This window comes from Chanodichthys erythropterus, chromosome 10 (assembly GCF_024489055.1).
Source record: "Chanodichthys erythropterus isolate Z2021 chromosome 10, ASM2448905v1, whole genome shotgun sequence".
Lineage (NCBI taxonomy): Eukaryota > Metazoa > Chordata > Actinopteri > Cypriniformes > Xenocyprididae > Chanodichthys > Chanodichthys erythropterus.
The window spans coordinates 46,311,172-46,338,064 of NC_090230.1; the positions used below are offsets into that span (position 1 = coordinate 46,311,172).

Consider the following 26,893-nt stretch of genomic DNA (forward strand, 5'->3'; position numbering starts at 1 on the left):
ACTCATCAAGGACACATTAAATGTGATTAACTGGGTGCCCGGTCCATCTTCCAACCCAGAAAACATGAAAAAGGACAACCCAGTGACTTTGTTTTGGCAAGCCTTTCTCTGCAAGCACGTGGAAAAATGAGCTGCTCAGATTTTGCTCCCCTAGTGAAGTAGCAAGGGGATCTTATTATTATATTACCACCCCTTAATCTACGTTTCCACCCATGTCGCCATCATTTTGTTTTTGCAAGCGAAAACGGTGTACCAGTCCTAAGGCCATGGCAAAAGTTCAAGCAAAGCATGCTAACTGTTGTTGGCTGCACAGACAAGCACACAACACTATTTAGAGTCTCGTTAACTTGGATAGCCTGCAAGTTGAACCTGGCAAGCTTGATTGCTAAAAAAGAAGTGTTTTTGTCCAAGCGATATTTTGGAAAAAATATTAGACCATTCATAGCATTTGATAGGAATCATAAACGTTAGCCTGGCATGTATGGCTCTGTTTGGCAAACAGGTACGCTATGTATTAGGGGTGTAAATCGGACAGTTCATCACGATTCGATACAATATCGATTCTCATAGCCAGCGATTCAATATTTTCCGATACCTCAGAAAGTTCTGTGATACGAAAATGCAACAAACGTTGCAATAAAAATAACAATTCATTAACTGTTTGTAAATTATTTTAATGGATTTGCAGAGTCATACATTTTATTCTTACAATCAGATGGACAATTTTTTATTTTTTAACTTTTTAATTTTTCTGTGAGATGGACAATTAAAAATCAGATCACTGAGTATCTGAAATTAGTGTAGATTCTCTAGTAAAGTGCAGATGTACAGTAATGTGTAAGCATCGGCTCTACCATAACAAGAATAATGTACAGTGGGACATTTAAGATTATTTACAAGTCATTACCTTCACAAATAACTGGAATGGAATTGTTAAAATTATATTGATACGAATATTTTTTAGTAATAGTCTACATTTAAATTGCGCACATCAATTTTGACATGCCATATTTTTATCTTTTAGTTTTAACTAGGCCTGTGCAAATTTCATAGTGAATCACGCATTTATATGTACATGTCACTTCTGAAACTTTGTAGCGTCTAACTGGCCATCTGTCCACTTCAAGTTGCACGAAAAACAATACTTTTATTCAATGGACTATTGCTATATAGCACAGAGTTACGTTCTCGAGAGCGCAAACTCAAAATGCAGTGTTGCATATTATATTATTACAGTTTCACCTGAGGGTGTTCTTGCTTGTTTCAGGGTGCTTATATTGGAATTAGACTTTGATTTTTTTTTTTTTTTTTTTTTTTTTTTTTTTTACAAAAAATGATCAAATATTAATTGACAGACCAGCTGCAGTACCGCTACAAACCCCCTAGGGGTCGCAGACCCCCGGTTTGAAGACCCTTAATCTGTGGGGTATTTTTAGCTGAAACTTCACAGACACATTCTGGGGACACCAGAGACTTAGATTACATCTTGTGAAAAGGGGCATAATAGGTCCCCTTTAAATTGTAATAATATTCCACAACATGTTTTACTGTATATTTGATCAAATAAATACAGCTTCGGTGAAAAAAACAGACTTCTTTCAAAAACATAAAAAAAAATTACTTACTCCAGAAGTGTATATAAATTGCAGCAGTGCATAATGCATCAAGTAATTAAGATGAGCAATTATCAATGAATCAAACTCTAAATTATCACAATTTCTGATATGCTTTACCATGCATCATTTGTTACATGTGGTTACAAATAAATCATACAGAATGGTGAAAAATAAATATCTCAAAGGGGAAAAATTGCAAGAGCTTCTGTGTCACTCCTGTTAATAGTCAAACATTGCATTGTTGCTCATTTGTATGAAGTTAAACCTTTAGTTGCATCTATGGACATGCCCATATCTTATCTGCAACAGTCACTGCCACACATTTTCAAAATGAGTTTCATTTCATGATCACTAAATGTTTAAATGCTTCTTGACACGTTGTGGAATACTTATCAGACAGTCTTTTTGTACTCTTTTAGAATTTAAACAACTTTTCTATCAGATTTTTGACCTGTAGGTTACATAAATATGCTTTTGTAGATGAAACATATTTTTCAGGGCAGAGGTGCCTGAAAATGGATACTAGTACCTCTGCGTTTTGATCTTTTTTAAGTCTCAGATCACTGCTGGATGCTCTCACTGCCTTTGAACCGAGGGGTCATAACACTCCTTCATATCTGAGTGTGGGGTGTGTGTCCATACACTCTGAGAACCCAAAAAACGATGCCTGTGATATAGCACAAAATGGTTGTCTAGGGGAATGAAAGTTTGTTCTGAATAGGCCTTTCAGTATCATTTTTAGATATGCTTTCAATTCCACTTGCATAGTGTCTCGGCAGTCTGAGTGTTCCTGGCTTTAGAAATGGAAGAGGCTTTATGGCTGTTTTTAAAAATGAATAGTGCCACAGTGCATTAGAGAAGGGGCGGCCCGCATGGCTTAGCAGTACAGAGAGTGAATTTGTTTCCCTGTTTTAGTCTGCTATGTGTGTTTGAACTAGAAGTCCTCAGTACTCACTTTGCACTTTATTCACAGAGCACCAATACCAGAAAAAGAAAAAAAATACAGGACTTAAAGCTGCTGTTAGCTATTTTTGATTACCTACACTACTACCTGACAGATATCACTGTAATAGGTTTCATGAGGAATCGCACTTGTCTCTGTGACAGACCTAGACTCTGTAAACAACAGAAAAGTTTCTGTGCATGTTAGCTTATCAGAAAACTTGGCACTATTCTGCCTGTCATTCATTTTGTACATTTGGATTTGCTGATATCTGGTTTGTTGACATGTCTTTAGAGGGATTTGAAGAGATGTGTGGTTTTAGTAATGAGAAGGTGGTCTAATTCAGTGGCGCAAGTTAGCAATGCGGCTAACATTGCTTACAACATTTTTAAAGCTGAAGTGTGTAATTTCTGCACCATTAGCATCTCCAAATGAAATTGTAAACCTAATGGCGTTTTTCATAACAGGCTTTCAGAACATTTTCTTCGTCTTTCAGAAAAACAGGTAGCCCCACACTCCCAAACTCATGCCATTGGTTGAAGTGTGCCAGTTCTGCCCTATAGAGTGCAACAGTGCTCACCCACTGTTCCAGCTGCATTGGTTCCAGAAGTATTTTTCCCATTAATTTTCCCCATATGGATTTTTAAAGTCTTTGTTTAAGAGTTATAAGCCATAAACCAAACCAACCGGCTATGAGGTGAATCACAACATTATAATCATTGATTTGAAACAAAAACATAAGACTGTGTATTAACAGTCTTGAGATAAATTAACAGCGTTATTGAGATAAATTGAAAACAAATTATTGCAAAATAAAAATGGGAGCAATATAAAAGTAACACTAATAAGGTTTCAACTTTAGCTAACATGAACTAAGAGTTAACAATGTGTAGGGAGTATAGGGAGACTGGCTCGATTAAGTCTTTCGCAGCTCAATTCTCTGATTGGTTGAGATTTCTTTGCAGAATCATGGGTAATAAAGTTTTTCTCCAGAAATTCCACTGCTGAAAATGATTATTTAGAAAATAGGTGAAATAATGCAAGCTGATGGCTTCAGAAGAAGCATCTATTAACACCCTTGTACCTCACAGTTGTCTTTAACAGTTTATACCGTAAGTTATCGTTAAAAATCAATTCCCCTTTTGGCAGGCCTGTCCATTCCTGCTACTGGAGGGCCACTGTCCTGCAGAGTTTAGCTCCAACACCAATTAAACACACCTGAACCAGCTAATCAAGGTCTTACTAGGCATACTAGAAAGTTCCAAGAAGATGTGTTGAGGCAAGTTGGAACTATACCCTGCAGGACAGTGGCCCTCAAGGAGAAGGTTTGGACACCCCTGCCCTATGAAGATAATGAATGGGTTTCCAGTACTTTTTCGCCATCCACCCCCAAACTCATGCCATTGGCTGAGCCAGTGTTGCTCCACAGAGCTACAGTATTTACACTTTTGAGGGAAATGAACCTTTAAATGGTTTACTTATAGTCATTTCCACATGTTTAACTGGGAATCGAGAAAGTATTGAGCATCTGAAAAATTATGCACTTTGGCTTTAAGTGTAAGTGTCTAATTAGACTTGTTTTGAGTTGAGCAAGTGTAGAGTTAGTTTTCTGTTCATGCCAACACCGAGACAAACTGCTAATGAGTCCAGATGCTATATTTTAACGACCCATAAACTCTGTATTACAACACCATTAAAGCCATAAAACACTGTGTTGTAAGAGGCCTCTCTACAGACACTGAACTAGAAAATTCTTAATATTTGATATGTTGTAGGGTACAAAAACATCACTCTGTGAACTGCGTTTGTGCTTTATAGCCATTGAAATTCTTCACTTGAACAGCAGAAGCAGCAATGCTGGAGAGCTTTAAATAGATTGCCAGGACAAATAAAAAACCCTGTTCATTTCATTTATTCTTTTTCTTGCTTGTCCTGTCCATTTAAATCATTTTCCCTCACTTAAGTACTGTAATAGGAATTTTGGTGCAACTAATCAACTGTGACAGAAGGCTGAACAGCCTTAAATGTAGTATTTGTTTATGTTGACCCATTGGGCAGGAGATGCTGATCAGTGCGGTTTTGCTTATGGGAGCTGCCTTTTATAAGGAATAACCTACAGAAAGTATTATGTGCCATATAATTTTAAATTATGTAGCTCCTGTACTGTAGCAAAAAAAAAAAAAAAAAAGGATTTATTAATCCCATTTAAGGAGCTTTGATTATATTACACTGCATACGACTTGGGACTTGGCAAAGCCATTCTGACGAAACTGCACTGCATATAAGACCCACAGCTCTAGTCACACATTTAGGGGAGGTTTTCACAGTATTTATCCCTGCTTGTGGCCTAATTCTAGGGTTGAAGTGAAAAATAAGTATTATTATGTTATTTTTGGCACCAAAAATTTTTGTGATCCCACATATTAGGGTCACCACCCTCTGCTTCTCAGAACCAATTAGGAAAATAAGTGTTGTCATTATGAAATTATACAATACATGTTAGATATTTTTTGCTTCTAGAAAGAATTTAAATGTTGTAGCAATCACAGTTTAACTGTAACTTTAAAGTTACACTGATTAAAGCAAGTTTATAAGGTATTCACAATCCTGGTCTTATATTGTGAACAGTCATTGCTCGTATTCATTGTTTGTATTCAAAATCTTTTATTTTATTCAAATTATATTATCAACAGAACAATTTGAGTAAATCAATACATATTGAAAAAAAGTCATTTCAGAATTTCTTAGTATTTGTTTTGTTCCAAAGTGACAAACTTGCATATTTGGTTGTTTTGTGGCCTAGAAATATAAAATTGTGTAATTTCTTTGTTTTTAAATGTCTCAAAATCCTAAACCTTGTTTTATTTCCAGGTTTAAAAATGACTAAAAGTACATAAACTGACATTAAATTATTTTATGCTATGTTATGTTGCAATGCAGATAATCTAGTGGTTGAAGATGTGTGCTGGTAACCCAAAAGGTTGCGGATTCAAATCCCACAAGAGTTGCTCCATGATCTTTCACTGGTTTGACCTTGAGCAAGCCACTTTGGTTGCTACTGGGTGTTTTTGGACAAGTTTCAGCTAAATGGTAAATTAGTAACAAGTGAATTCCTATTGTCATTTTTAAAACTAAGACTATTTAAAAAAATAAAATAAATTCCTGGCATAAGTGAACATGTTAGAATGCAGTGCACCCCTTGTGTGGTTCCATTATAATTCCCTGCAGTGGTGGAAATGGTTCACATCGAGGTCAGCATCAAGTCTCCAAGTGTCCTGCAGAATAGTAAGCTGTATCCACCTGAACAAGTCTGGTGACATGTTGAAGGCTAGGCTCTTGTTTTGAGATGTGCTCTGAGAAACACTGCAACCTTGATAATAGAAGTGTTTTTTTTCCTGATATCCCACCCACTTATCAAAGGTAGAGAAGGCTTGAACAGGGCTATTACGCTTCCTTAGTTGCCTCAGCTGATTGAATTCTGGTACAACAAAACTAGGGGAAATGAAATGACGGTACACTAGCTTGATGTTTTTGCTTTTGGGAAAAAAATGACCACGTAGGGAAGAGCACTTGTCATTTATTCAGAAAATGTAGCCTAAAGCTTTGAAATTTTGCTTCAAACAGTTTCTGTGTGAATTAAATTTATTTTAAAAATTTATTTTTTAAACTTAATCGAGAACTATGGCTTGTTAAACTATTGTTGTGGTGGCATGTGAATTGTAACAGTAAATGAAAAAGTTCTGTAACACTACAGTCGATACAAAACATCCTCAAACATCTTAAGATTATTAAAACTGGGCTTTACTAGTGATGTCAGACTAAACGTAAACTCATCATTAGCAAGTTAGTGTGAAAAATACACATTTTAATAAACTTTGAACCAAGTGATATCAAGTGTAAAATCTACACTTACATGTTTTAAATCATCCACACTTTAATATTGCACTTTAATATTGCAAATACATGCATGGGTTGCCCTGCATTTTAATTTCCACTGGATTAGAAGCAGCTGTTCCCTTTCAAAGGCTACACTCCAAGCTGCGCTTTATTCAGCGCTGTTGGAACGTCTTTAGTCATGACCAGCTGTGAATATATGTGTAAAACAACGTCAATGAAATTGACCTGTATTTATAGCCTTGCGTGACATCACTGGAATGCGTCGTGAGTGAGGCTATGATTAGATGTGCCACCTGTACATCTGCAGGTCTTTTGTCTTCAGAGACCATACTGTGAAGTGTGTGTGTGAAGCAGCTCTGCTCAAATTCTTTCCTTCCTTCATTACTTTGTTAGGAGTTAGATTTGACAGGTAGTGTGCAGACCTTTCTCTCCCCTTGTTCCTTTTTCAGCTCTGTCTGACAAGTGAAAAGTGAAAACATATATATTATATATTTGATAGAAAGTCATGGCTGAACAAAGCAAACGGTGTGTGTCTCCGCGTTCGCGTTCCATCTCCGAATCGGACACACACCAGTATTGTTTTGTTTGTTTGGGGAAGAGCACGCTGCCCTTGCGCTGTAACAGGGTGAGTGTGAGCATTGTGAATGTTCACAGTTGAAGTGCTTCGTGTTTGCTTTGCTTATTTCAAAGGGGCAGCACCCACAATGTGATCGTGGGGCTTGAGTGGCGATCTGGCTGAGGAGCGAGAGACGGGTTCATCCTTATTGCTCTCTCTCTGTCCGGATCGCATTGTCCTTTATCGAGACTGAAGCGTGCCTCAGCGCTTCTTCGGCTTGGGCAGAGGACATTTAAGTGTTTTCCGTTGGAATGGAATGGAATATGAGATTGTCCGTCTCCGAGCGTTCCTCCCGTGATGATAAAGCGAAAGGGAACTGCTCTAGGCGGTCATTCATGCAGTGAAACACAAGCAGACCCCAAACATTTCTAATATAAATGTGTTTTGTACCCGTGATGTCGATCCGATCGACTATCGCATGTGCAAAGGCACGCGTTTATACAATGCTGCCTCAGATCGGAGAGATGCTCGCATGCTATCTCTCCCCCGGGGCCGCATCATCAGAGGCGTTTCACAACAAGTCGGGCTGGTACTGTGCTGTACACAATGGCTCTGTTACAGGCATATCAGACTGATCTATGAAAGTTTTAAGCACAGCCTTTCATTCAGACCGTGTTTACTTGTCTGGTAAATGGCTGCATTTAATTCGGAGGAATTTAAAAAGTGAAATTGGCCTTATAATATATGTTTATATTATATATTTAATTATATGATATATATATATGCATATATAAGCAAAATAAATAGGTTCTCCATGACGTTAACTCGTTCATGGGGAAAACCTTATTTTTCGTGTGCCTTTGTGCCTTCAATGTCAACTTATTCGACTATCGTGGGTGCAAGGGCGTGTGATTTATACAATGATGCTCCAGTTTGAAGAGATGCTTGCGAGATATCTCTTCTCTGGAGCTCATAGTCACTTAAAGAGACAGCACTCCCCACCAAGTTATGCATAATAACATCCATACTGGTGGGAAGGTGTTTTGATCAGTGTGTCAGACTGGTACTGCTCTGCTCACTATGGTTGTTGCAGGTGGATCAGGCTGACCTGCTAAGACTTGTGCTTCCCCTCGTAAATCTGGGGACCAGCTCGTCACGTTCAGCAGCCTCATAATATCTAACACCCGCCCCTTCTCAATATCTTCACATAAACCCTCCTTCCCCGCCACCTCTGGAGCTTCGGGGGGCAGCGGTTTTCAGTGAAATGTTAGGTTTTCTGTTGATTTCTGTAACACATCAGGACGCGGAACATCTAACATCCCCTCAAAGGGAAGTATCAAAATTAGTGCCCGTTTCAGAGAACTTGGCAGTGTGGAACTACTGCCAGGGATTTCTGCGTGGGTTCTAAAGACAGTAGAAAAAGGATACAGAATCCAATTTATTCATCGTTCTCCGCGTTTCAACGGCATGGTCTCCACTACCAAGGCAAGCGACTTTACTGTCATAAGAACTGCAATCTCTTCTGAAGAAAGGGGCCATAGAACATGTTCCCCCTCTAGAGAGAGAGTCAAGTTACTACAGCAGATACTTCTTAGTTCCCAAAGGACAAGAAGCTGCGTCCAATCTTAGATCTTTGAGGCTTAAACCATTTAGTCATTTAGCCACGTTGGCTGAATGGAATATGGTTCTCGGAGATAATATTTCTCCTCGACAGCTCGCTGTTGGCGATACCGAAGGGAAGAGACCTTTTGTCTCAGGTGCAGGGGACAATATTCCATCCCCTGACGGAGATGTGGAAACCTTCATGTTTGGCCCCTGAGGGGAACCAACTGAGGGACACAGGGCTCTCACCTGATGTTATTGAGACCATTAAATGCTAGGGCTCCCTCCACTAGATAAAGTTATGCCAACAAATGGGGTGTCTTTGACAGATTGTGTATTGCACACAATGTAGATCCAGTTAACTGCCAGTTTGCTACAGTTCTGGTTTTTCTGCAGGAAAAATTATCAACAGGCACATGCCCCGCACCTCTCAGGGATTATGTGGCCACTCTTTCGGCTTGCCGCTCTCTGGTTGACGGGGTGCCTTTGGACAAGTATGTCCTGCTCTCTCGCTTCGTTCGAGGGGCCAGGCGGCTTAGGCCTCCTTCTAGAACCAGGACCCCTTCATGGGACCTAGCAATAGTCTTGGAGGGCCTGGTTGAGACCCCCTTTGAACCGTTCTGACAAGCTGTTAACTCTAAAAATGTTTTTGGCTATAACTTCTCTAAAAAGAAGTGGGGATCTGCAGCCTCTGTTCATTGTGCCATCCTGCTTAGACTTTGCCCCAGGTATGGTGAAAGCTATTTTGCATCCTCATCCTGACTATCTGCCAAGGGTACCTTTCTCGAACTTGCATCCAGTCACTCTCGAAGCCTTCTGCCCTCAGGAGAGACTTCACAGACTGTGTCCAGTCTGTGCTCTTCAGACTTATGTCCACCGCACCAGCCAGTGGTGTAAGTCAGAGCAACTGTTTGTTTGTCATGGCGGCCATAACAGGGGTGCGGCTGCCACAAAACAGACCATGTCACATTGGGTGAGAGATGCTATTGCCCTTGCCTGTGAGGTGCGTGTTCACACTTCGCCAATGGATATTAGGGCTCATTCCACCAGGGGAGTTGCCTCTTCTAGAGCTTTGGCAGGGGGCACTCCCTTGCAACATGTTTGTGATGCGGCAGGATGGTCCTCACCGCACACATTCATAAGGTTTTATAGTTTGGATGTTCATGTTACTCCGGGCTCTCATGTCCTTGAGTCGACATCACAAGCTAGTGTCTGAGACTCTCTGCACTTTGTGACGCACTTTACAGCCAGGGTGTCTGGACACACCCTGGTGGCGTGGGTATTCTCGTTCCCACAGCACTGAATAAAGCGCAGCTTGGAGTGTAGCCTTTGAAAGGGAACGCCCCGGGTTACTTCACTGTAACCCTGTTCCCTGAAAAGGCGGGAATGAGAAGCTGCGCTTCATTGCAGCACTGAGATGTCCCTGGACTGCTCTTTAGACAAAATACCTGCAGATGTACAGGGGGCACATCTAATTATAGCCTCGCTCACGATGCATTCCAATGACACGCAAGGCTATGAATACAGGTCAATTCATTGACGTTGTTTTACACATATATTCACAGCTGGTCACAACTAAAGACATTCCCACAGCACTGAATAAAGCACAGCTTTTCGTTCCTGCTTTTTCAGGGAACAGGGTTACAGTGAAGTAACCCGGGACGTTACATTTATTCAGATAGAAACAACGCAGATGTTTTGTAATACTGTTACCAAATTTGGACGAAAAAGCATATTTAACTTTTGACAGAGAGACAGTGGTTTTATATGATGCACACTACTGTTTAAATGTTTTTGTTTTAAATTAATACTCTTTAAATTAATACTTTTATCCAGGGTAGATGCATTAAATTGTTCAAAAATACCAGTAAAGTCATTTATAATGTTACAAAAGATTTCTATTTTAAGTAAACGCTGATCTTTTAAAATAGAAAAACAGTTCAATGTTACAGTTTTTACTGTATTTATGTAAATAAATGGTGACTATAAGAGACTTCTTTCAAAAACATAAAAAAAAAATCTTACAGATTGTAAACATTTGAATGGTAGTGTATGATTTGATTTATTGAAAATAAAATTTTGACCATAAAGTGAAAAATTACAAAAGGAAGACATTGTTACTGTCACAATTTTGGTGTGTTCTAGTCAACACACATGAGTAAGGAAGTACTCATTCATAAGTCTTTAATAGGCTAACCAGAATGCAGGCGAGCACAGGAGAATACACAGGAATTAAACCCGGCATAAGCACACTCAAAGTAAAGACGATAACCAACGGTGAACTGAACAAAATGGGAAGTATAAATACACAGAAGCAAACAAGGGAAATAAATAAGACACAGATGTAATTAATCAGAAACCAAGAAAAATAACAAGGGGATTAACAATACTAAACTGAAAAGAAACATAATATAGGCTCATGAATGAAAACAAAATTAAATCTAACATAACCCTGACATTTACATGGCTTGATATGTCCACTTGAATGGAATGGCACAGTGGCTCATTGAGTTGTGCTGTCCCCTGGTTCGAGTCCCAGCTGAGCCAGAAGGCACTCTGTGTGGAGTTTGCTTATTCTGTGTGCGTTTCCTCTGGGTGCTCCAGTTTCCCCCACAATCCAAAAACAGGCAGCATAGTCGAATTAGAGACACTAAATTGTCCGTTGGGTGTGATTGCATGTGCGTGAGTCCCAGGTCATGTAATGGGAGAGTTGGGGTAAGACCTGACAACCTACCCCGGAAAAATAATTGAAAGAAAATTCATGGGCCATCTCTCGTCATATGTCATACGTCTCGAATACGACTGAAATGGTTAATGAATGAAATAATTACTGACGCTACTTTTAGATATTGCTGTTTTCCCATATATTAGAGCAAGTGCTGCTTTTTCCCCATTTTATATTATTACAATTTCATTGCAAGTAAAAAAATAAGTGGTATGGCTTGTAATACAGTGATATACTGTTTTTTTTCATCATTTAGGCAAACCTGAAGCACATGATCCAAGTGTTTCTGTTCAGACTCTGCACAATAGTCCATTCAACTAAAATTTAATTGACCAGCAAAATGTTTAGTTGAAACTCTTGGGGGTTTTGTGTTAACAGACGCACATGCCCTAAGGATGCATAATATTCCATTACCACTATGATTGAAAGACAGCAGTAAAACCAATGTTGTGCATCATTGTCAAAGTATACTGTTTTTGTGCCTCAGGCCCAATGGGATGGCTTGACAGGACGTATAGTCCTTAACAAGACTGATGGTCTGCGGAAAGAGTTCAACTTAGACCTCATCAGCCTCAAGGAGGACGGCACGGCGAAGGTGAGTCAACTCAGCTGGACACTGAAGAGATGTTCAATCTCTGCTGCTATTCATATGATTTCTGCAGCAGCCGGAGTGAATGGAAACCTTGAGCCAAGTGTCTTAATGTATTTCCTGCATGGATTAAATTAAGTGGACTCTTGAATATGTTGTTTTGAAGATATATTTTATTAGCCAGATCATTTGATTTGACCTTGTTGCTCCCATGCTGATTACACAACTCTTCAATTCTTCCTAAAAGCGAGTGGCTGATGGTGCATCACGACCTACTAAATTATGGACAAAGGTTTGTTCCAGTCTTGGTTTCATTCCCTGAGTTTGTGATTAAGACTTGTGGAGAGCTTGGATTTCCTTTCCTTCAGTAAACCTGGTGCCCTTTCATCGACTTCCCTCTCCCTGCAGAAATCCCTTAACTTCCTTATGGAAAGACATTACTGCCAGTCACTTCTGCCAGAATGTCTTGCTGAGATACATAATGTGTGCCAGTTATAGTTATGACAGTTAAATCACCATCCTCAATATTCAGCACTGTAAAATAGACCCTTTTTTCCACAATGTTTCGTGCCTCAGTAAGTAACGCATCTCCATAAAAGGCTGCTCAGGCGTGCAGAAAAATGTGCATGAATCCACAGGCAGATATTTAGAGAGCAGCTCTAATCTACTTTTAAAGTTCATTTGAATAAGTCGCTCATTTCAGACTCATATGAGCTGTGTGACAAGTGCCATACATAAACATAGACTAGATTAGGCCTGTGTTAACAAAGGGTTTATCGAACAGAGAAAGGCAAGCCGTCCCTCAAGGGGTTTAAATCTTTTACTGCTGACATCCTGTTTTAAAGGAGGCTGTCATAGTTTTCTCTAATTATTTTTTTTTCAAGATCCTGTATAATTTTAGTAAAATTGGTTCAATTTAGATTTTCAAACCACTTTTTACTATGTCTCTGATCATTAGAATTAGATGGGCTGCTTTTATTGAACATTATTTATTAAATAATACATTTCTTGTTGATTTCTGAAACTTTTATCTCATAAGATCAAGGATAATTTGATTCCTGTAACGTGTTTTCTAGTCTAAATCTATCTATCTTATCTATCTATAACCTGAATTCCGGAAATGTTGGGACGTTTTTTAAATTTGAATAAAATGAAAACTAAAAGACTTTCAAATCATATGAGCCAATATTTTATTCACAATAGAACATTGATAACATAACAAATGTTTAAACTGAGAAATTTTAAAATTTTATGCACAAAATGAACTCATTTCAAATTTGATGCCTGCTACAGGTCTCAAAATAGTTGGGACATGTTTACCATTGTGTAGCATGTAGCTCTTCTGGTCATCGAGGTTATGAGTTTCTGGAGTTTTGGTGTTGGAATTTGGTCCCATTCTTGCCTGATATAGGTTTCCAGCTGCCTAAAAGTTTGTGGTCATCTATGACATATTCAGCCCTCTGACTCTTCTACGACAAAGCCATGCTGTTGTAGTAGCTGCAGTATGTGGTTTTGCATTGTCCTGTTGAAATACACAAGGCCTTCCCTAAAATAGATGTCATCTGGAGGGAAGCATATGTTGCTCTAAAACCTTTTATATACCTTTCAGTATTCATAGTGCCTTCCAAAACATGATAACTGCTCATACCCATATGAACTTATGCACCACCGTCCCATCAGAGATGCTGGCATTTGAACTGAACGCTGATAACACGCTGGAAGGTCTCCCTCTTCTCTAGCCTGGAGGACACAGCGTCCATGATTTCCAACAAGAATGTCAAATTTGGACTCGTCTGTCCATAGAACACTTTTACACTTTGAAACAATCCATTTTAAATGAGCCTTGGCCCACAGGACACAATGGCGCTTCTGGACTATGTTCACATATGGCTTCTTTTTTGCATGATAGAGCTTTAGTTGGCATCTGCAGATGGCATGGCAGATTGTGTTTACCAACAGTGGTTTCTGGAAGTATTCCTGGGCCCATTTAGTAATGACATTGACACAATCATGCCAATGAGTGATGCAGTGTCATCTTAGGGCCCAAAGACCACGGGCATCCAATAAAGGCCCAACGTCAAATTACAAAGCCTTTGTAATTTGACGTTGAGGAACATTGTTTTTAAATTATTCCACAATCTTTTTACGCACTCTTTTACAGCTCTGGCCATCTTTACTTCTGAGAGACTCTGCCTCTCTAAGACATCCCTTTTATAGCCAATCATGTTACAGACCTGATATCAATTAACTTAATTAGTTGCTAGATGTTCTCCCAGCTGAATCTTTTCAAAATTTCTTGATTTTTCAGCCATTTGTTGCCCCCGTGCCAACTTTTTTGAGACCTGTAGCAGGCATCAAATTTGAAATTAGCTCATTTAGTCGATAAAATTGTAAAATTTCTCAGTTTAAACATTTATGTTATCTATGTTATATTGTGAATAAAATATTGGCTCATGTGCTTTGAAAGTATTTTAGTTTTCATTTTATTCAAATTTAAAAACCATCCCAACATTTCCGGAATTTGGGTTGTATCTGTCTATCTGTCTGTCAGTCAGTCAGTCAGATAAAAATGTAATATTTTCCCATAAACTTAAACAAAATCTGATTTTTTTATTGTAAAAATACTTCCATTTAAAATACAACAAATTACCCTGATGACATTTGTGTCATTTTTATACAAGCTGTGATGCCTCAAAAGTTTAAACCTCCCTGGGGCTCTGTAATCGTCACATCTTTACACATTTTCCATCTTCTTGTGCTTCTTGTGTTCATATTTCATATTCATATTTGAAGTCCATTAACCAGAATAGCAGTGGAGATAACAAGAAAAGCTTCATCAAACGTAGAAATGCTGGAAAGAACTTTTTCTGCTTCAATGACCTGGAGAAATACAGCAGTATAAAACCACTTGTCCTCAACTTGAAAATTATACAGAATATACTAGAGCTCTATATATGCATACAAACACACATACATATACAGTATATATATTTGGCTATCAAGTAGATTACTAAAGGCTCACAGTTTTATTTCAAGAGAACTATTTAACCTTCTGAACCTGTGCACAAATCTTTACAAGCCATTTGAACCATATATGGTCTGATGACAACTGACCTTTTCTCATACTTGTTTTGACCTCCATCTTTATGTAGTGTTTTCTATATATGACAACATCAATTCAACATGGCTGCCAAAAGTGGAAAGTGATGCACTTATGGTATATTTACATATGTGCTTCTGTTTTGTTGGGGAAAAATTAATCAGTGAAAAAAAAAAACATCTTGAGGAAAAAATATTGGGAATGATTATATTATTTTTTAAGATAAAAAAATATAGATTTTTGTTCCTTTTGTGTTTTAATAATTAATGTATTCAATCATAATTTTTAGAGCATGCATTAAATTGGGAAACATTTTACTGGGTTTTATTGAGCAGGGAAGGAGTGTTTTACAATCAAATGGATTCCGTGAATTAGGACTAGATTTTTAAATTGTCTTCCATTAAGTTTTTTCCTTTCCTTTCCTGACCTATTTTATGAGTCTCTAGTGATAAATTCTGTCCCTCTTTCATGGTCATCTCTCAGAAACAGAGACTCGTGTGCTTCATGTCTTGTCATTTTTAACTGTATTGCTAGATTGGAGTGTGGAACTCTTACACGGGCCTCAACCTGACTGAGATAAAAGACAATAAAAACATCACAGACTCTCTGGCTAACAGAACGCTTATCGTCACCACAATCCTGGTAAGAATCCAGTCAGTTTTAATTTTTCAAATTCACTCCCCTCATTTATGTTAAAAATTCTGTTCAGGGATCACAGTTATTTTTAGTAGTTTAGATTTATATTTGCCCTGTGGATAGTTTCACTGGTCCACCAAATGAGAAATACTAATATACATTTTCCATTTATTTTATTTCATTATTGTTTTTTTAGCTATTCACTCAAACACTTGGACTCCATACATCTCATACATTAGACAGCAGTTCATCTCAACTCATCTCTCTGGCTAACTTTGCCTTGGTGACATTTAAATTTAGTGTAATGTCAATATGTGAATTTATATTGTGAACAGGAAAATCCCTACGTTATGTTTAAGAAGTCTGACAAGGTGCTATATGGGAACGATCGCTTTGAGGGCTACTGTCTAGACCTGCTAAAGGAGCTCTCCAACATCCTGGGATTCACCTATGAGGTCAAGCTGGTTTCTGATGGCAAATATGGAGCTCAGAATGACAAAGGCGAATGGAACGGCATGGTTCGGGAACTAATTGACCATGTGAGTGATCTCCCATGATGTTACACAAAGGGTCTTTTGATCATATCATTCAAATGCAGTCTTTATAGATGACCTTCTGCCTTTTCACTCCATTATATTTCATCCCATTTCACCCCATTATATTTTATATTTCACTGTTTAGAGAGTAAAACCAGACTGTCTATACTCTTTAACAACTGATTAACCAAGATATTTCAGTTTGTAATGGATGTTTTTGTAACTTGGCTCCTCTCAGGCAGTTTAGCAGAGCTGAGAATTATGTTTATTTACAGCAAGTGTAAGTAGTCCAATTATGTTTATTTTCAGCAAGTGCAAGTAGTCCAAAGTTTTTATAGGAAGACTACAGTTGTGTATACAAAACACCAAGGTGCGAGTTTCATTAAAAAAACTTCTACTTTAATGAGAAATAAAACTGTTAAGGGTTTTTCCAAGGAAAACGGCATTTGTGCTTTCATCTGACTGTAAAAAGTCAGTTTTTTTAATTGATAATAAATATCTTTATACTTCTACATCCATTTTTATGCTTTATACTTTATCAACCGCCAGCTTCTTCATAACTCATTTATTTGTCAGTATGGTAGAAGTACAAAGTCTGGCAATCTACAAAAGAGCCTTTTTGCACATCTTTAGTTTAAATGAACTTCATAAAACAACAGGAAGCTTCAAACAGACAGTCATTTTTTATCAAAGCCCTGTTGTGGGATCCATCTCCGCAGGCGTCACTTATTTTTATCTCAGTGAGTGAACTCCAATATTAACTGCATCTATCTGCATTTCTTCAAGCAGTCAAAACGAGCTCCCATCGCCTTGTAAAACTCTTCTTGTCCCCTTAACCAGATAGCTGACCTGGCTGTGGCTCCGCTGACCATCACTTATGTCAGAGAGAAAGTTATCGACTTCTCCAAACCCTTCATGACCCTGGGCATCAGCATACTGTACCGCAAACCAAATGGCACCAATCCAGGGGTGTTCTCCTTCCTCAACCCCCTCACCCCGGATATCTGGATGTACGTGCTGCTGGCCTGTCTTGGAGTGAGCTGCGTGCTTTTTGTGATAGCCAGGTATGGATGAAGGTCTCGGTTTAACACGAACATTACTTCTGCATCTTGGTTTTAGAACTAGGAACACTGACCCAATTGTTCAAAAATGTCTTTCAGATGTTTTATAGTTTGACATAACTTGTGGAGACACATTATCAGGCTGTCATTTGAAGAATATTGCTGTTATCTGCAGCTCAAGGGAGCATTGTACATCTCTTTTTGAAGCTTTTTTGAAGTTTTTGCACTCTCGACTTCAGTCTGATTTAAATTTAAAGCTGTTTTGCACAGTTTGCGTATAGATATCACGTTTCTTTGTGGGAATGCATTTAAAGCAGTGTATTTTTCTCATGTTATATCATTGTGCTTGTGAGATGTCAGAATCAAAATGCTGATTTGATCTTGAAACAGATCAATAAGTAATAAACACAGCACCCAGATTTTATTATATTGCTGTCGGATAATGAATTTCAGTCATGAATGTCCAGATTCCCCTTTTCCCCAGTAAATGCATAATGCACTTTCTCAGTCAGTAATGTTTTGTATTTTATATGAGCTTGCACAAGGTTGCGTCTGTATTGAAGTCCAGTTCATAAGCTTTAGCCCCAGGCAGATGTCCACATCTACCTAAACAGAATATCAAGAGAGCTATGCTACCTCATCAGAGCCAGATGATTGGTTGCTTCAATTAAAATGCAAAGAGGCAATGAAAATGCTGTCCAATAATACTTGGTTAATGGACATCTGGTGGGGACTCAGTGTTAGTGTGGGTTCATGTGCACTGGGTGACCCATTTGTTCATAGATACAATCTGCTGAAGGTCTGTGATCTTGAAATGTGTCAGGTTTGATAGCAGACATACAGCAGTTTATAAGAGTGAGCATCTACTCACCGTGAAGCATGACAAATGAGTCTTGTGACATGTTCTGATCAGGCATCGATTCACCATGGGACCTTTATAAATGACCCAATTATTGAGTGGTAAAATCTTTCAGATGCTCTTGTGTAAACGTAATCTCTTTCAAACTGAAATTTCCGCCAGTTGTTTCCTTTTCTGATTTCAGCACTGTAAAAAAGTGTAAAAAGTGAATGTCCAATTATACTGTATAGAGACTTTTATTGGTTAGTCTAGTATAGTCAGGTTAATCTGGTTATATTAAATAATAAGGGTTGTCAGTTGATTAAAAATGTTATACATTATGTGATTTGGTGATTAATTAATCGAGGAAGGCAAAAACAATAAGCATAACAAAAATGTGTTTATAAAAAGTACTTGATTTGTTATTGTTTTATGGAGTTATTTAGTTTTATATTTTTAATAATGAATCTTATCATTGTAATAATTACTACAAGTTTATAATTAATCACACTAAATTTAATTATTGAATTGGCAGCCCTATAAATAATAGTTTCTTTGAATTTTCACAGAAAATAAAAACAGTTATTTAACATTAAGTCTGTCGATATAGAAGTAGACAAAAATAAATGAATAAAGTGGTACTTCAGGGTTGAATTTATAATTCTTTTATGAAATTAATTATGGAATTATATATTTAATAATTAAGTTTATAATTTGAATAATTTTATAATTAATCACACCAAGTTGACATATTAAATTGACAGACCTATAAATAATATTTTTGTGTACTGAATTAAATAAAAGCCATTAAAGGATTAGTTCACTTTCAAATGAAAATTAGCCCAAACTTTACTCACTCTCAAGCCATCCTAGGTATGACTTTCTTCCTTCTGATGAACACAATCGGAGATATTTTGTGTTAACCCTATCCTGACACATCCGAGCTTTGTAATGGCAGTGAACAGGGGTCACGAGAATGAGCTGAAGAAAGTACTTCAATCCACATCCATCCATCATAAACTCCCCAGAGCCACGTGGAGTATGTTTATGATGGATGGACCTGGATGGAGGCACTTTCTTCAGGTCATACTCATGTTCACTGCCATTATAAAGCTTGGATGCGTCAGGATATTTATTAAAATATCTGCGATTGTGTTCATCAGAAAGAAAAAAGTCATATACACCTTGGATGGCTTGAGGGGGAGTAAAGCTTTGTCTAATTTTTATTAGAAAGTGAACTTCCTTCAAATCTGTTCATCTACAGTAGAAGCACAGAAGTTTATTTTCCAGCTCTCCCCTCATTTTGCTAACCGGACAGATTACAACACTGGAAAGTTTTCTCATAAAATTAGATTTTTTTTAATCTTCGGTCGTAGCAGTTATTGATAGCCTGTAGCAAGAAGCAAACATTTTTAGCTGTTCTTGCCAAACATGCAGCCTCTCAAGCGCAATATTAATACTTAGTCTTCTGTGTTGTTTGCATTTTTTTTCTGTGTAAAGCCAGTTTTCTTTGACTCTCTGCAGGTTCACACCATATGAATGGTATAACCCTCACCCCTGCAACCCCTCTTCTGAAGTGGTTGAGAACAACTTCACACTGTTGAATAGTTTATGGTTTGGTGTCGCAGCTCTAATGCGTCAAGGTATGTCACACACAATGCTGTAAAAGTGCCGCATGCTGACAAAAAACACTCAAACAAAGTGGCATTTTTTTAGATAAAGAAAAATTTCAAAAGCACTGTGGTTGCTCTGCTACATCTGTGTGAGCTTGAGGTTAGTTGACTATACATTCAACAAAAATCAAAGAAAAATAATTGTTCAGAAAAGTGAATGTGTGTGTGTGTGTGTTTTGGTTTGGTTTGAGATTTTACGCAATGACATTCACACAGTAGGGACTTGTAGTGGTATAAAGATGACAACACACCTCTGGCACAGTTATAAGTCACAAGCAGTTATTAAATAGATTTTTGTTCTGTCTTGCAAACTTTTAGCTGGGTTTCCCCTGGTGTAATGAATGCTAGTGAGGAGAGTTTGTAGGTTCCGCTACAGAAGGCATGAAACAAAATGGATGACCTGTCAGGTGTGCAGAAATGTGTGAAACGCCAAGAGCGGCTTTAATGAGCACGGGAGAACCAGACAAATCATTATGCAGCATAGTCTGACCTTACATTACAGAGAGTTTTCTTCTGAAATATTAGATAAATCTTATTTACATCAGAGGGACCATTCAGCCATAAAGAAGGAATTTTACAGAAAAGTGGAGTGCAGTTGCGGGTATTTCATGTCACTGGTGGAGTTTAGGGTATTCCATTATGGTTAAAGCAGGTCATATCATGAAATAACTTTCAAATTTTCCCTTTTTTTTGTGAATTATAATAATAGCAAACTTTTGATCCCAAGTATTTCAAATGTGATGATCCACTTTCAAGTATAAAAATATTTATACTATGTGATAAAAATGCTAAAGTCAGCATGAAATGAAAATTGACCCTATCTATTTTGTTTGTTTTTTTCTCAACCTCTCAACCAATTGACTGCAAACTCACATTTTTGAGCGCAACACCTACAGTACATCTCTAAATCCAATCACCAACTGATGGATTTAACCAAGTTCTGCTCTTCATTTCTTCTTTTTTGAACACTCAGATGAATGTCGCTACATGGAAGAAAAGATCTGTTACTACTGCCGTTTCATATTTATCTTAACTTATCTTATAAAGACAGCAAAATTAAATAATTGCTTGCAAAAGAAAATAATTGCCTTTTACATTTTAAAATATATTTAATCAGATTGTTAAAATATTATCTGGAAAATATTTACTTGTTATAAAGTTGACAGCATATCTGAGATTATATCTGAGAACATGATTTACACCTATTTAAAAAAAAAAAAAAAAAACAGAAAAAGTAATATTACTAAATAATTGATGAATGTGAATGTAATAAAAACTGTTCAATTGATTTCTATTAATAATAAGAAGAATATATCAAAATGTCAGTTGGTAAATAACTAACACTGATGTGGAAGAGAGTGTTTACATAGAAAGCAGCAAATAACAGGTTCATTTTAATTCAGGGTGAGAGAGAGTGGAAAATGATCATCTAAAACTAGATTTGATTTCCTGCGCAAGAAACCTTGACTATGATCAAAAAAGTGATAAAAATTAATGAAATTATCTCTTTAATAGCATCAACAAGCTTTTTGAAACCCACACACATACCGTGTTAATTGGGCTGATTTAGTTTGTATTCATCTTGTGTGGATGTTAGTGTGTTGTGCATGTGTGTTCGCATTATTACCTACCACAGCTAAACCTCCTACATGAGGTTACTGAAATAACCTTGTCATCTTTTTTATCTCATCAATTAAAGCATGCAGGGTTTTACCAATTATCCAACGGTAGAACATAAAATGTTCTGCCATTTCATGTTCTCAGTGAGAACATGAAATGACAAAAAACGCTTTTTGTCCTTAATTTGACAGAGCAATATTTTAAGAGGATCATTCAACGCTTCGCCTCTGCTGTTCTGTTTGGGTTTTCATCAACTGTCCAGATGATTTTCCTCTTTATTTTCTTCAATAAATAGATTTATATTCTTGTCTAAGTAACAATGTGATAATATCAGGGCTATGATTGACAGTTGTGTCCTCCCCATGCCATTTAAGAGTAAGACATAGGTCAGTGGTTAGCATTTGCCATGCTAATTATCTGAGATTAGCAACACAGCATTTTCAAAGGAACAAACACACCTCATGGTGTCTGTCAATGAGCCGTTGCTCCCCAGGTGGCTAATGTAAAAGTGTTGGGTATCTTTCAGAAGAATTTATTAGCGTTAGCATTACTAAAAGGTCAAGATCATGCATTAGCCCATCTTTAAAAAAAAATATACAAGCCTTGGTTAGTTTTTGCTGGGTTTACCCTGTTGAAAAAAACAGCATATGCTGGTTAGGTATGTTTTGAAGCATATAAGCTGGTTTGAGTTGGTTTATGCTGGTCCTTAGCTGGTTTAAGCTGGTCAAGTGCTGGTCCTGAGCTGGAGCTAGTTGCTTAGGACCAGCTAAGGACTAGCATAAACCAGCTCAAACCAGCTGCCATGCTTCAGAACATACCTAACCAGCATATGCTGTTTTTTTTTCAACAGGGTAGCTAGCCAGACTAGCTGAACAAGCCCAAAACCCCACTAAAACCTTAAAACCTTAAAAAACAGACCAGCCTTACCATCTTAACACACTAAACTGGGTTAAACTGCATCTTTGGTCTTGTCTTTTATAGCTACACTAATGCTAATAGAACCCTTTCAAATATAGTAAACACTATCTTTTATATTTACCCCTTTTTTTTTCTTTTTGTATTTAAAAGAAATATGCAACATAATACAAAACTATTATTAACTCTTTACTCATGGTTGACTACTGTACATTAAAGTACTACTTTTTTGCTGACTGCTTTTATGGGTAATCACTGTTGTTAGATGTATATTGCTTGGATCAAAGATAATAATTTAGCTGGCAATTTAAAAGTTGTGCTCTACATAACGCTCAAGGCATACAAATGCAGCACAGTGCACACACTGTGAATTTGTGCTGTCGTTCCAACTTCCAGCAACCTCACCTGGGCATCCATGCGTGAAAGACAATCACTGATTCTTCAGTATCATACATCAGACTTAGACTCACTGGTCTGTCTTTCTAACTACAAAATTAACATATATTAATCAGCTAATAGGATGTTCTCCTCCCATATATCTTAATAGCACACCTAGTTTATCAGAATAGTGACTTTGCTTATAAGGACAGATTAATTTAAGAAAATTGTATACTGTTTTCTTGGCTTTTTGCAAACATAAAGTACAGTCCTTATGATGGTTTCATTTACTAGCCATGTATCAAAGCCCTGAGTCGTCCAGCCATAGTGAAAACCCTCAGTTAGAAAAACACACAAGATTTATCATTAAGCTGAAGGTTAAAATCTAGAGTCAGTGTGATGAAAGCAAACATATGAGACTTTGATAAAAAATAAACCCATTTAGGTTGTCACAGCGAGCTTCACGCTGCTCATGGTGTCCTGGGTGATTCGCAGTCTCTTGTGTATAAGATTGTTTGAGAATGTGTGTATGCGTGCTTGTGTATCAGCGTTGTTTTCTCAGAAGAGGCAGTGCCTTAAAATATCAGAAAAAAATCTTCAACTTTACAGAAGTAAAACAAAACAAATATTGTGAAATAGTTGATGAAATGGGGTGTAAACCACTTTTGTTCAACAGCAACATCAGCAGATAATGATTCAGAGGCAGCAGCATCTCTTTTCCTTTAGCATATTTTGGTTATGGAAAAATAATGGAAATAACTGCCTGAAATCCAATCTGACCATTAGAAATTTTAATGGAATATGATGTAAATGTTGTTTAGATGGACACGATCTACTCAATCAAACGTTTTGATTATTCTGAACCCAATCCGGATTAAGTCTTTGACAAAAATGTGATTTTTCTCAGCTCTTTGTTTAAAATGTTGCTGCGTTTTTATATATTTAAAACTTACCCACATGCAAGTGTTAATAAAAAAAAAAAGAATGCATAAAATTTGTTTTGTTCGTTTAAAAGCAGAGACTCTGTACTTTCTTATGGTATATTGTATGTTTAGATACTCATACAACAAGATATTCTGGGGGCCATGAAAGTTTTGTGAAAATAATAAAAAAAGAGCTGACTCTGACTGGCAACTTTTAAAAAAAACACTGGTGGGGAAAGAGTTAAGTGGAAAAAAAATAGCAGTAAAGAAGAATTTTTTCTTAAACCTTGTGCTGTGTTGAAAATCCTTTACCTAATTTGGTGCCTTTTAAATTGCTTGTAAATCTCTCATTATGCAATAATATTACCAAATATTGGATTCAATCTTTTTGTCAGCTTGCTTCCTTTCAATTAGCACATGTTTTGTTTGTCTTTTTGGAACTGATTGATCGTAGACCTCATTGATCTGAGCTTATGCACCCCAGTGTTTGAGTGAAAAAATTCACAAAATCTTATTTCTGTCAGGATCGCTATCATCAAAAATTACTGGCAGTTAGTATACAGTTTGGATTGGCGGTATGGTTCGGTTCTGGGCAAAAACTCCCTGCCCAACTATGTAGCCTAGCATGGATAAGAGCATGTAGAGCAGCAATAACTACCCTTAGGGTAAAAAGAACAGAACTAAGTATTGCAATATCATTAATTTTCTTAATGACAATTAATGTAACATTATTGAAGAAATGAGTTTGATCAAAGGAAATATCAGAAGGTCAAGTCCTGACTGGACGCAGGAGGAGCTGGGGATGGAGGAGGGTAATTAGCTCCTGAGCAATGCTATAAAGCTGCTGATAATACTGAATGGACCATATATATACAAATGTGGTGATAAGCGTTGTATTCCTATAGGTCACTGTGAATCAGCTGAGTGTCAGTTGATGTGAGCTTGACTAACGTGACCTGCCAGAACTAATGCTATACACTTGATTTACCTCAAAACAACAAAATAAAGATGCATAAGCTCAGATCAGTGCCTATGATTAATCAGTTCCAAAAAAAAAAAATAAAAAAAATCTGCCCTAACTGTAAGAAAACAAGTTGATAAAAAGATTGAATACAATATTAAGCAATAACAAGTGATTTCTAAGCAATTTTTTATTGGTCGGTCTATTTTTTTGACCAGGAACACCACAGGTGTAACAAGGTTGAGAAAAAAATGTACACAAAGTCAACAAGTTTTAGACCAACGTTATAACATTAACTAGCATTTTCTGGGAAAAGAAAATCCTCTCTGGAATGTAAGGGTTAAGAATGTTTTGTGAATCCAGGCCCTGGTTTCACATTTCATGTTGTTGTTTGCACTTCAGACTCCAAAAACGAACAGATTTGGGCCAAATACACCAAAAATGGGGCGGAAGGGGGTTGCTGTCTGTGTGAACAAAGATAATAATTTATAGTGGATATATGAATCAGTATAGCAGAGTAACAACAAGTGTCAAATATGTACATCACATTTGAACAGTATATTTATTTTTATTTAATTGAAAACCAACCAAAGTTTTTTTGTTGTTGTTGTTGTTGTTAAATGTCATTTGCTTGTAAAGCTGTCTTTGCTTAAATGTCACTTGGTTATGTATTTTGTTATCTATTGCAATGACATTCAAACATTTTCAGCATGGATTAAGTGTCCAAGTACGTCTTGGTGCCAGTGTTTTGCTAAGCTTTTGTTTATTTCAGGATCTGAGCTGATGCCTAAAGCTCTGTCCACCAGAATCGTGGGAGGGATTTGGTGGTTCTTCACTTTAATCATCATATCTTCCTACACGGCCAACCTGGCTGCTTTCCTCACAGTAGAGAGAATGGACTCCCCAATCGATTCAGCTGACGATTTAGCCAAGCAGACTAGAATTGAATATGGTGCAGTGAGAGACGGCTCTACAATGACTTTCTTTAAGGTAACATGTTCTCATCTTACATGCAGAATCGAAGTGCCTTATCACACTGTTCACATAAAAGCTACTGAAATACAGAAGGAACAGCCAGCTACAATCCAAACACTTTTAAAGCAAATTATCAATTTTACAAGAGGCCACCTGCACAGAAGAAGCTGGAGCTTTTAGGAGTAAGTTTATTGGATTTCTGCTAGGAGGTAAAAAAAAAAGTAGATCAATCTTGTGCGTCTGTCTCATGATAAGATACAAACTAATAAAACGGATGCAGAGTCACACACAGATGAGTTTTGAATTTTGTGAAAATATCACATTCAATAAATGTCCCCTCATACTGAGAGTGGAATTTCACAAATAAATTGCACTAGGTAATTGTGCAGTTTATTTGCACCTGAAGTCTGCATTGTTTTAGTGCCAGATTTACTAAAGAAATTATGCTAATGAGGTAGCGATGCAAACACAATGCAAAAAAAATGTGCTAGATGGAATTCTGTTTTAAATCTTTCTGATTTAGTGTTTTGTCCAAAAAAAGGAGTACATATTGTGTATGTATTTACACTATACCGTTCAAAAGGATGCATTTATTTGATTAAAAATACAGTGAAAACAGTAATATTGTGATTGAAAAACTATTAGGGATGCTCCGATCGGTCAGCTGCAGATCAGTATCGGCTGATAAGTAACACATTCTATGAATCAATCGTTACTAAATTTGGCCAATCTCACAAACCGATTACAATTTGATGACGTAAAAATTTAAAAAGTCATTGCTGACATGCATGTAAACAGTATATAACAGGCTTTTGCACCAACAAGTTTTGGGCATAAATTTTTTGTCCATCTCCGATCCTGAAAAATCTGTTTTTCAGAGATGGACTAAAAATGAATGCCCAAAACTTATTTCCAGATTCTGGATGATAAATTCTTCAAACAGTGGTATAAGAGGATGTTAACATATGTCTTTTCTTCTCCACCTGTTTTGTCTGCCAAAATATTAAAGATGGCTGCGTGCTTGTTTCTCTGGCACACAAGGTCTATGGGACTTCTAGGAAATGTCACAATCATGACTCTGTGTTTTATGTTACATCTAATATTGTTAATTAACATTTATTGCATTTTTTTATGCATGTGTGTACCATGATAGTACCTTCTATATAGTATATAACTTATCAGCTTGTGGAAAAGCTGTTTGTGATTAGCTTTGATTCATCATGTGACTTTCTCATCACCATTAGTTATTGGTAGTTGTCAGAGTATTACAAAGGTACAAAACAGATGTTAGTACTTTATTAGGTTGGCAAATTAACATAATATCAATTAATGAAATATGTTTTTTTTTA

The 26,893-nt window shown here is 37.1% G+C and overlaps 1 protein-coding gene across 1 annotated transcript in view; it reads left to right on the forward strand.

The window, feature by feature from the left end:
• The window catches only part of grik1a (glutamate receptor, ionotropic, kainate 1a), an 88,576-nt gene that overhangs the window by 52,417 nt on the left and 9,266 nt on the right, over positions 1-26,893 (forward strand). Inside the window, exons 8-14 of the mRNA XM_067397938.1 lie at positions 11,827-11,934; positions 12,176-12,220; positions 15,563-15,670; positions 16,000-16,203; positions 17,041-17,264; positions 19,624-19,742; positions 25,342-25,559. Coding sequence (XP_067254039.1) covers positions 11,827-11,934; positions 12,176-12,220; positions 15,563-15,670; positions 16,000-16,203; positions 17,041-17,264; positions 19,624-19,742; positions 25,342-25,559 — 1,026 coding nt within the window. The remainder of the gene's footprint in view (positions 1-11,826; positions 11,935-12,175; positions 12,221-15,562; positions 15,671-15,999; positions 16,204-17,040; positions 17,265-19,623; positions 19,743-25,341; positions 25,560-26,893) is intronic.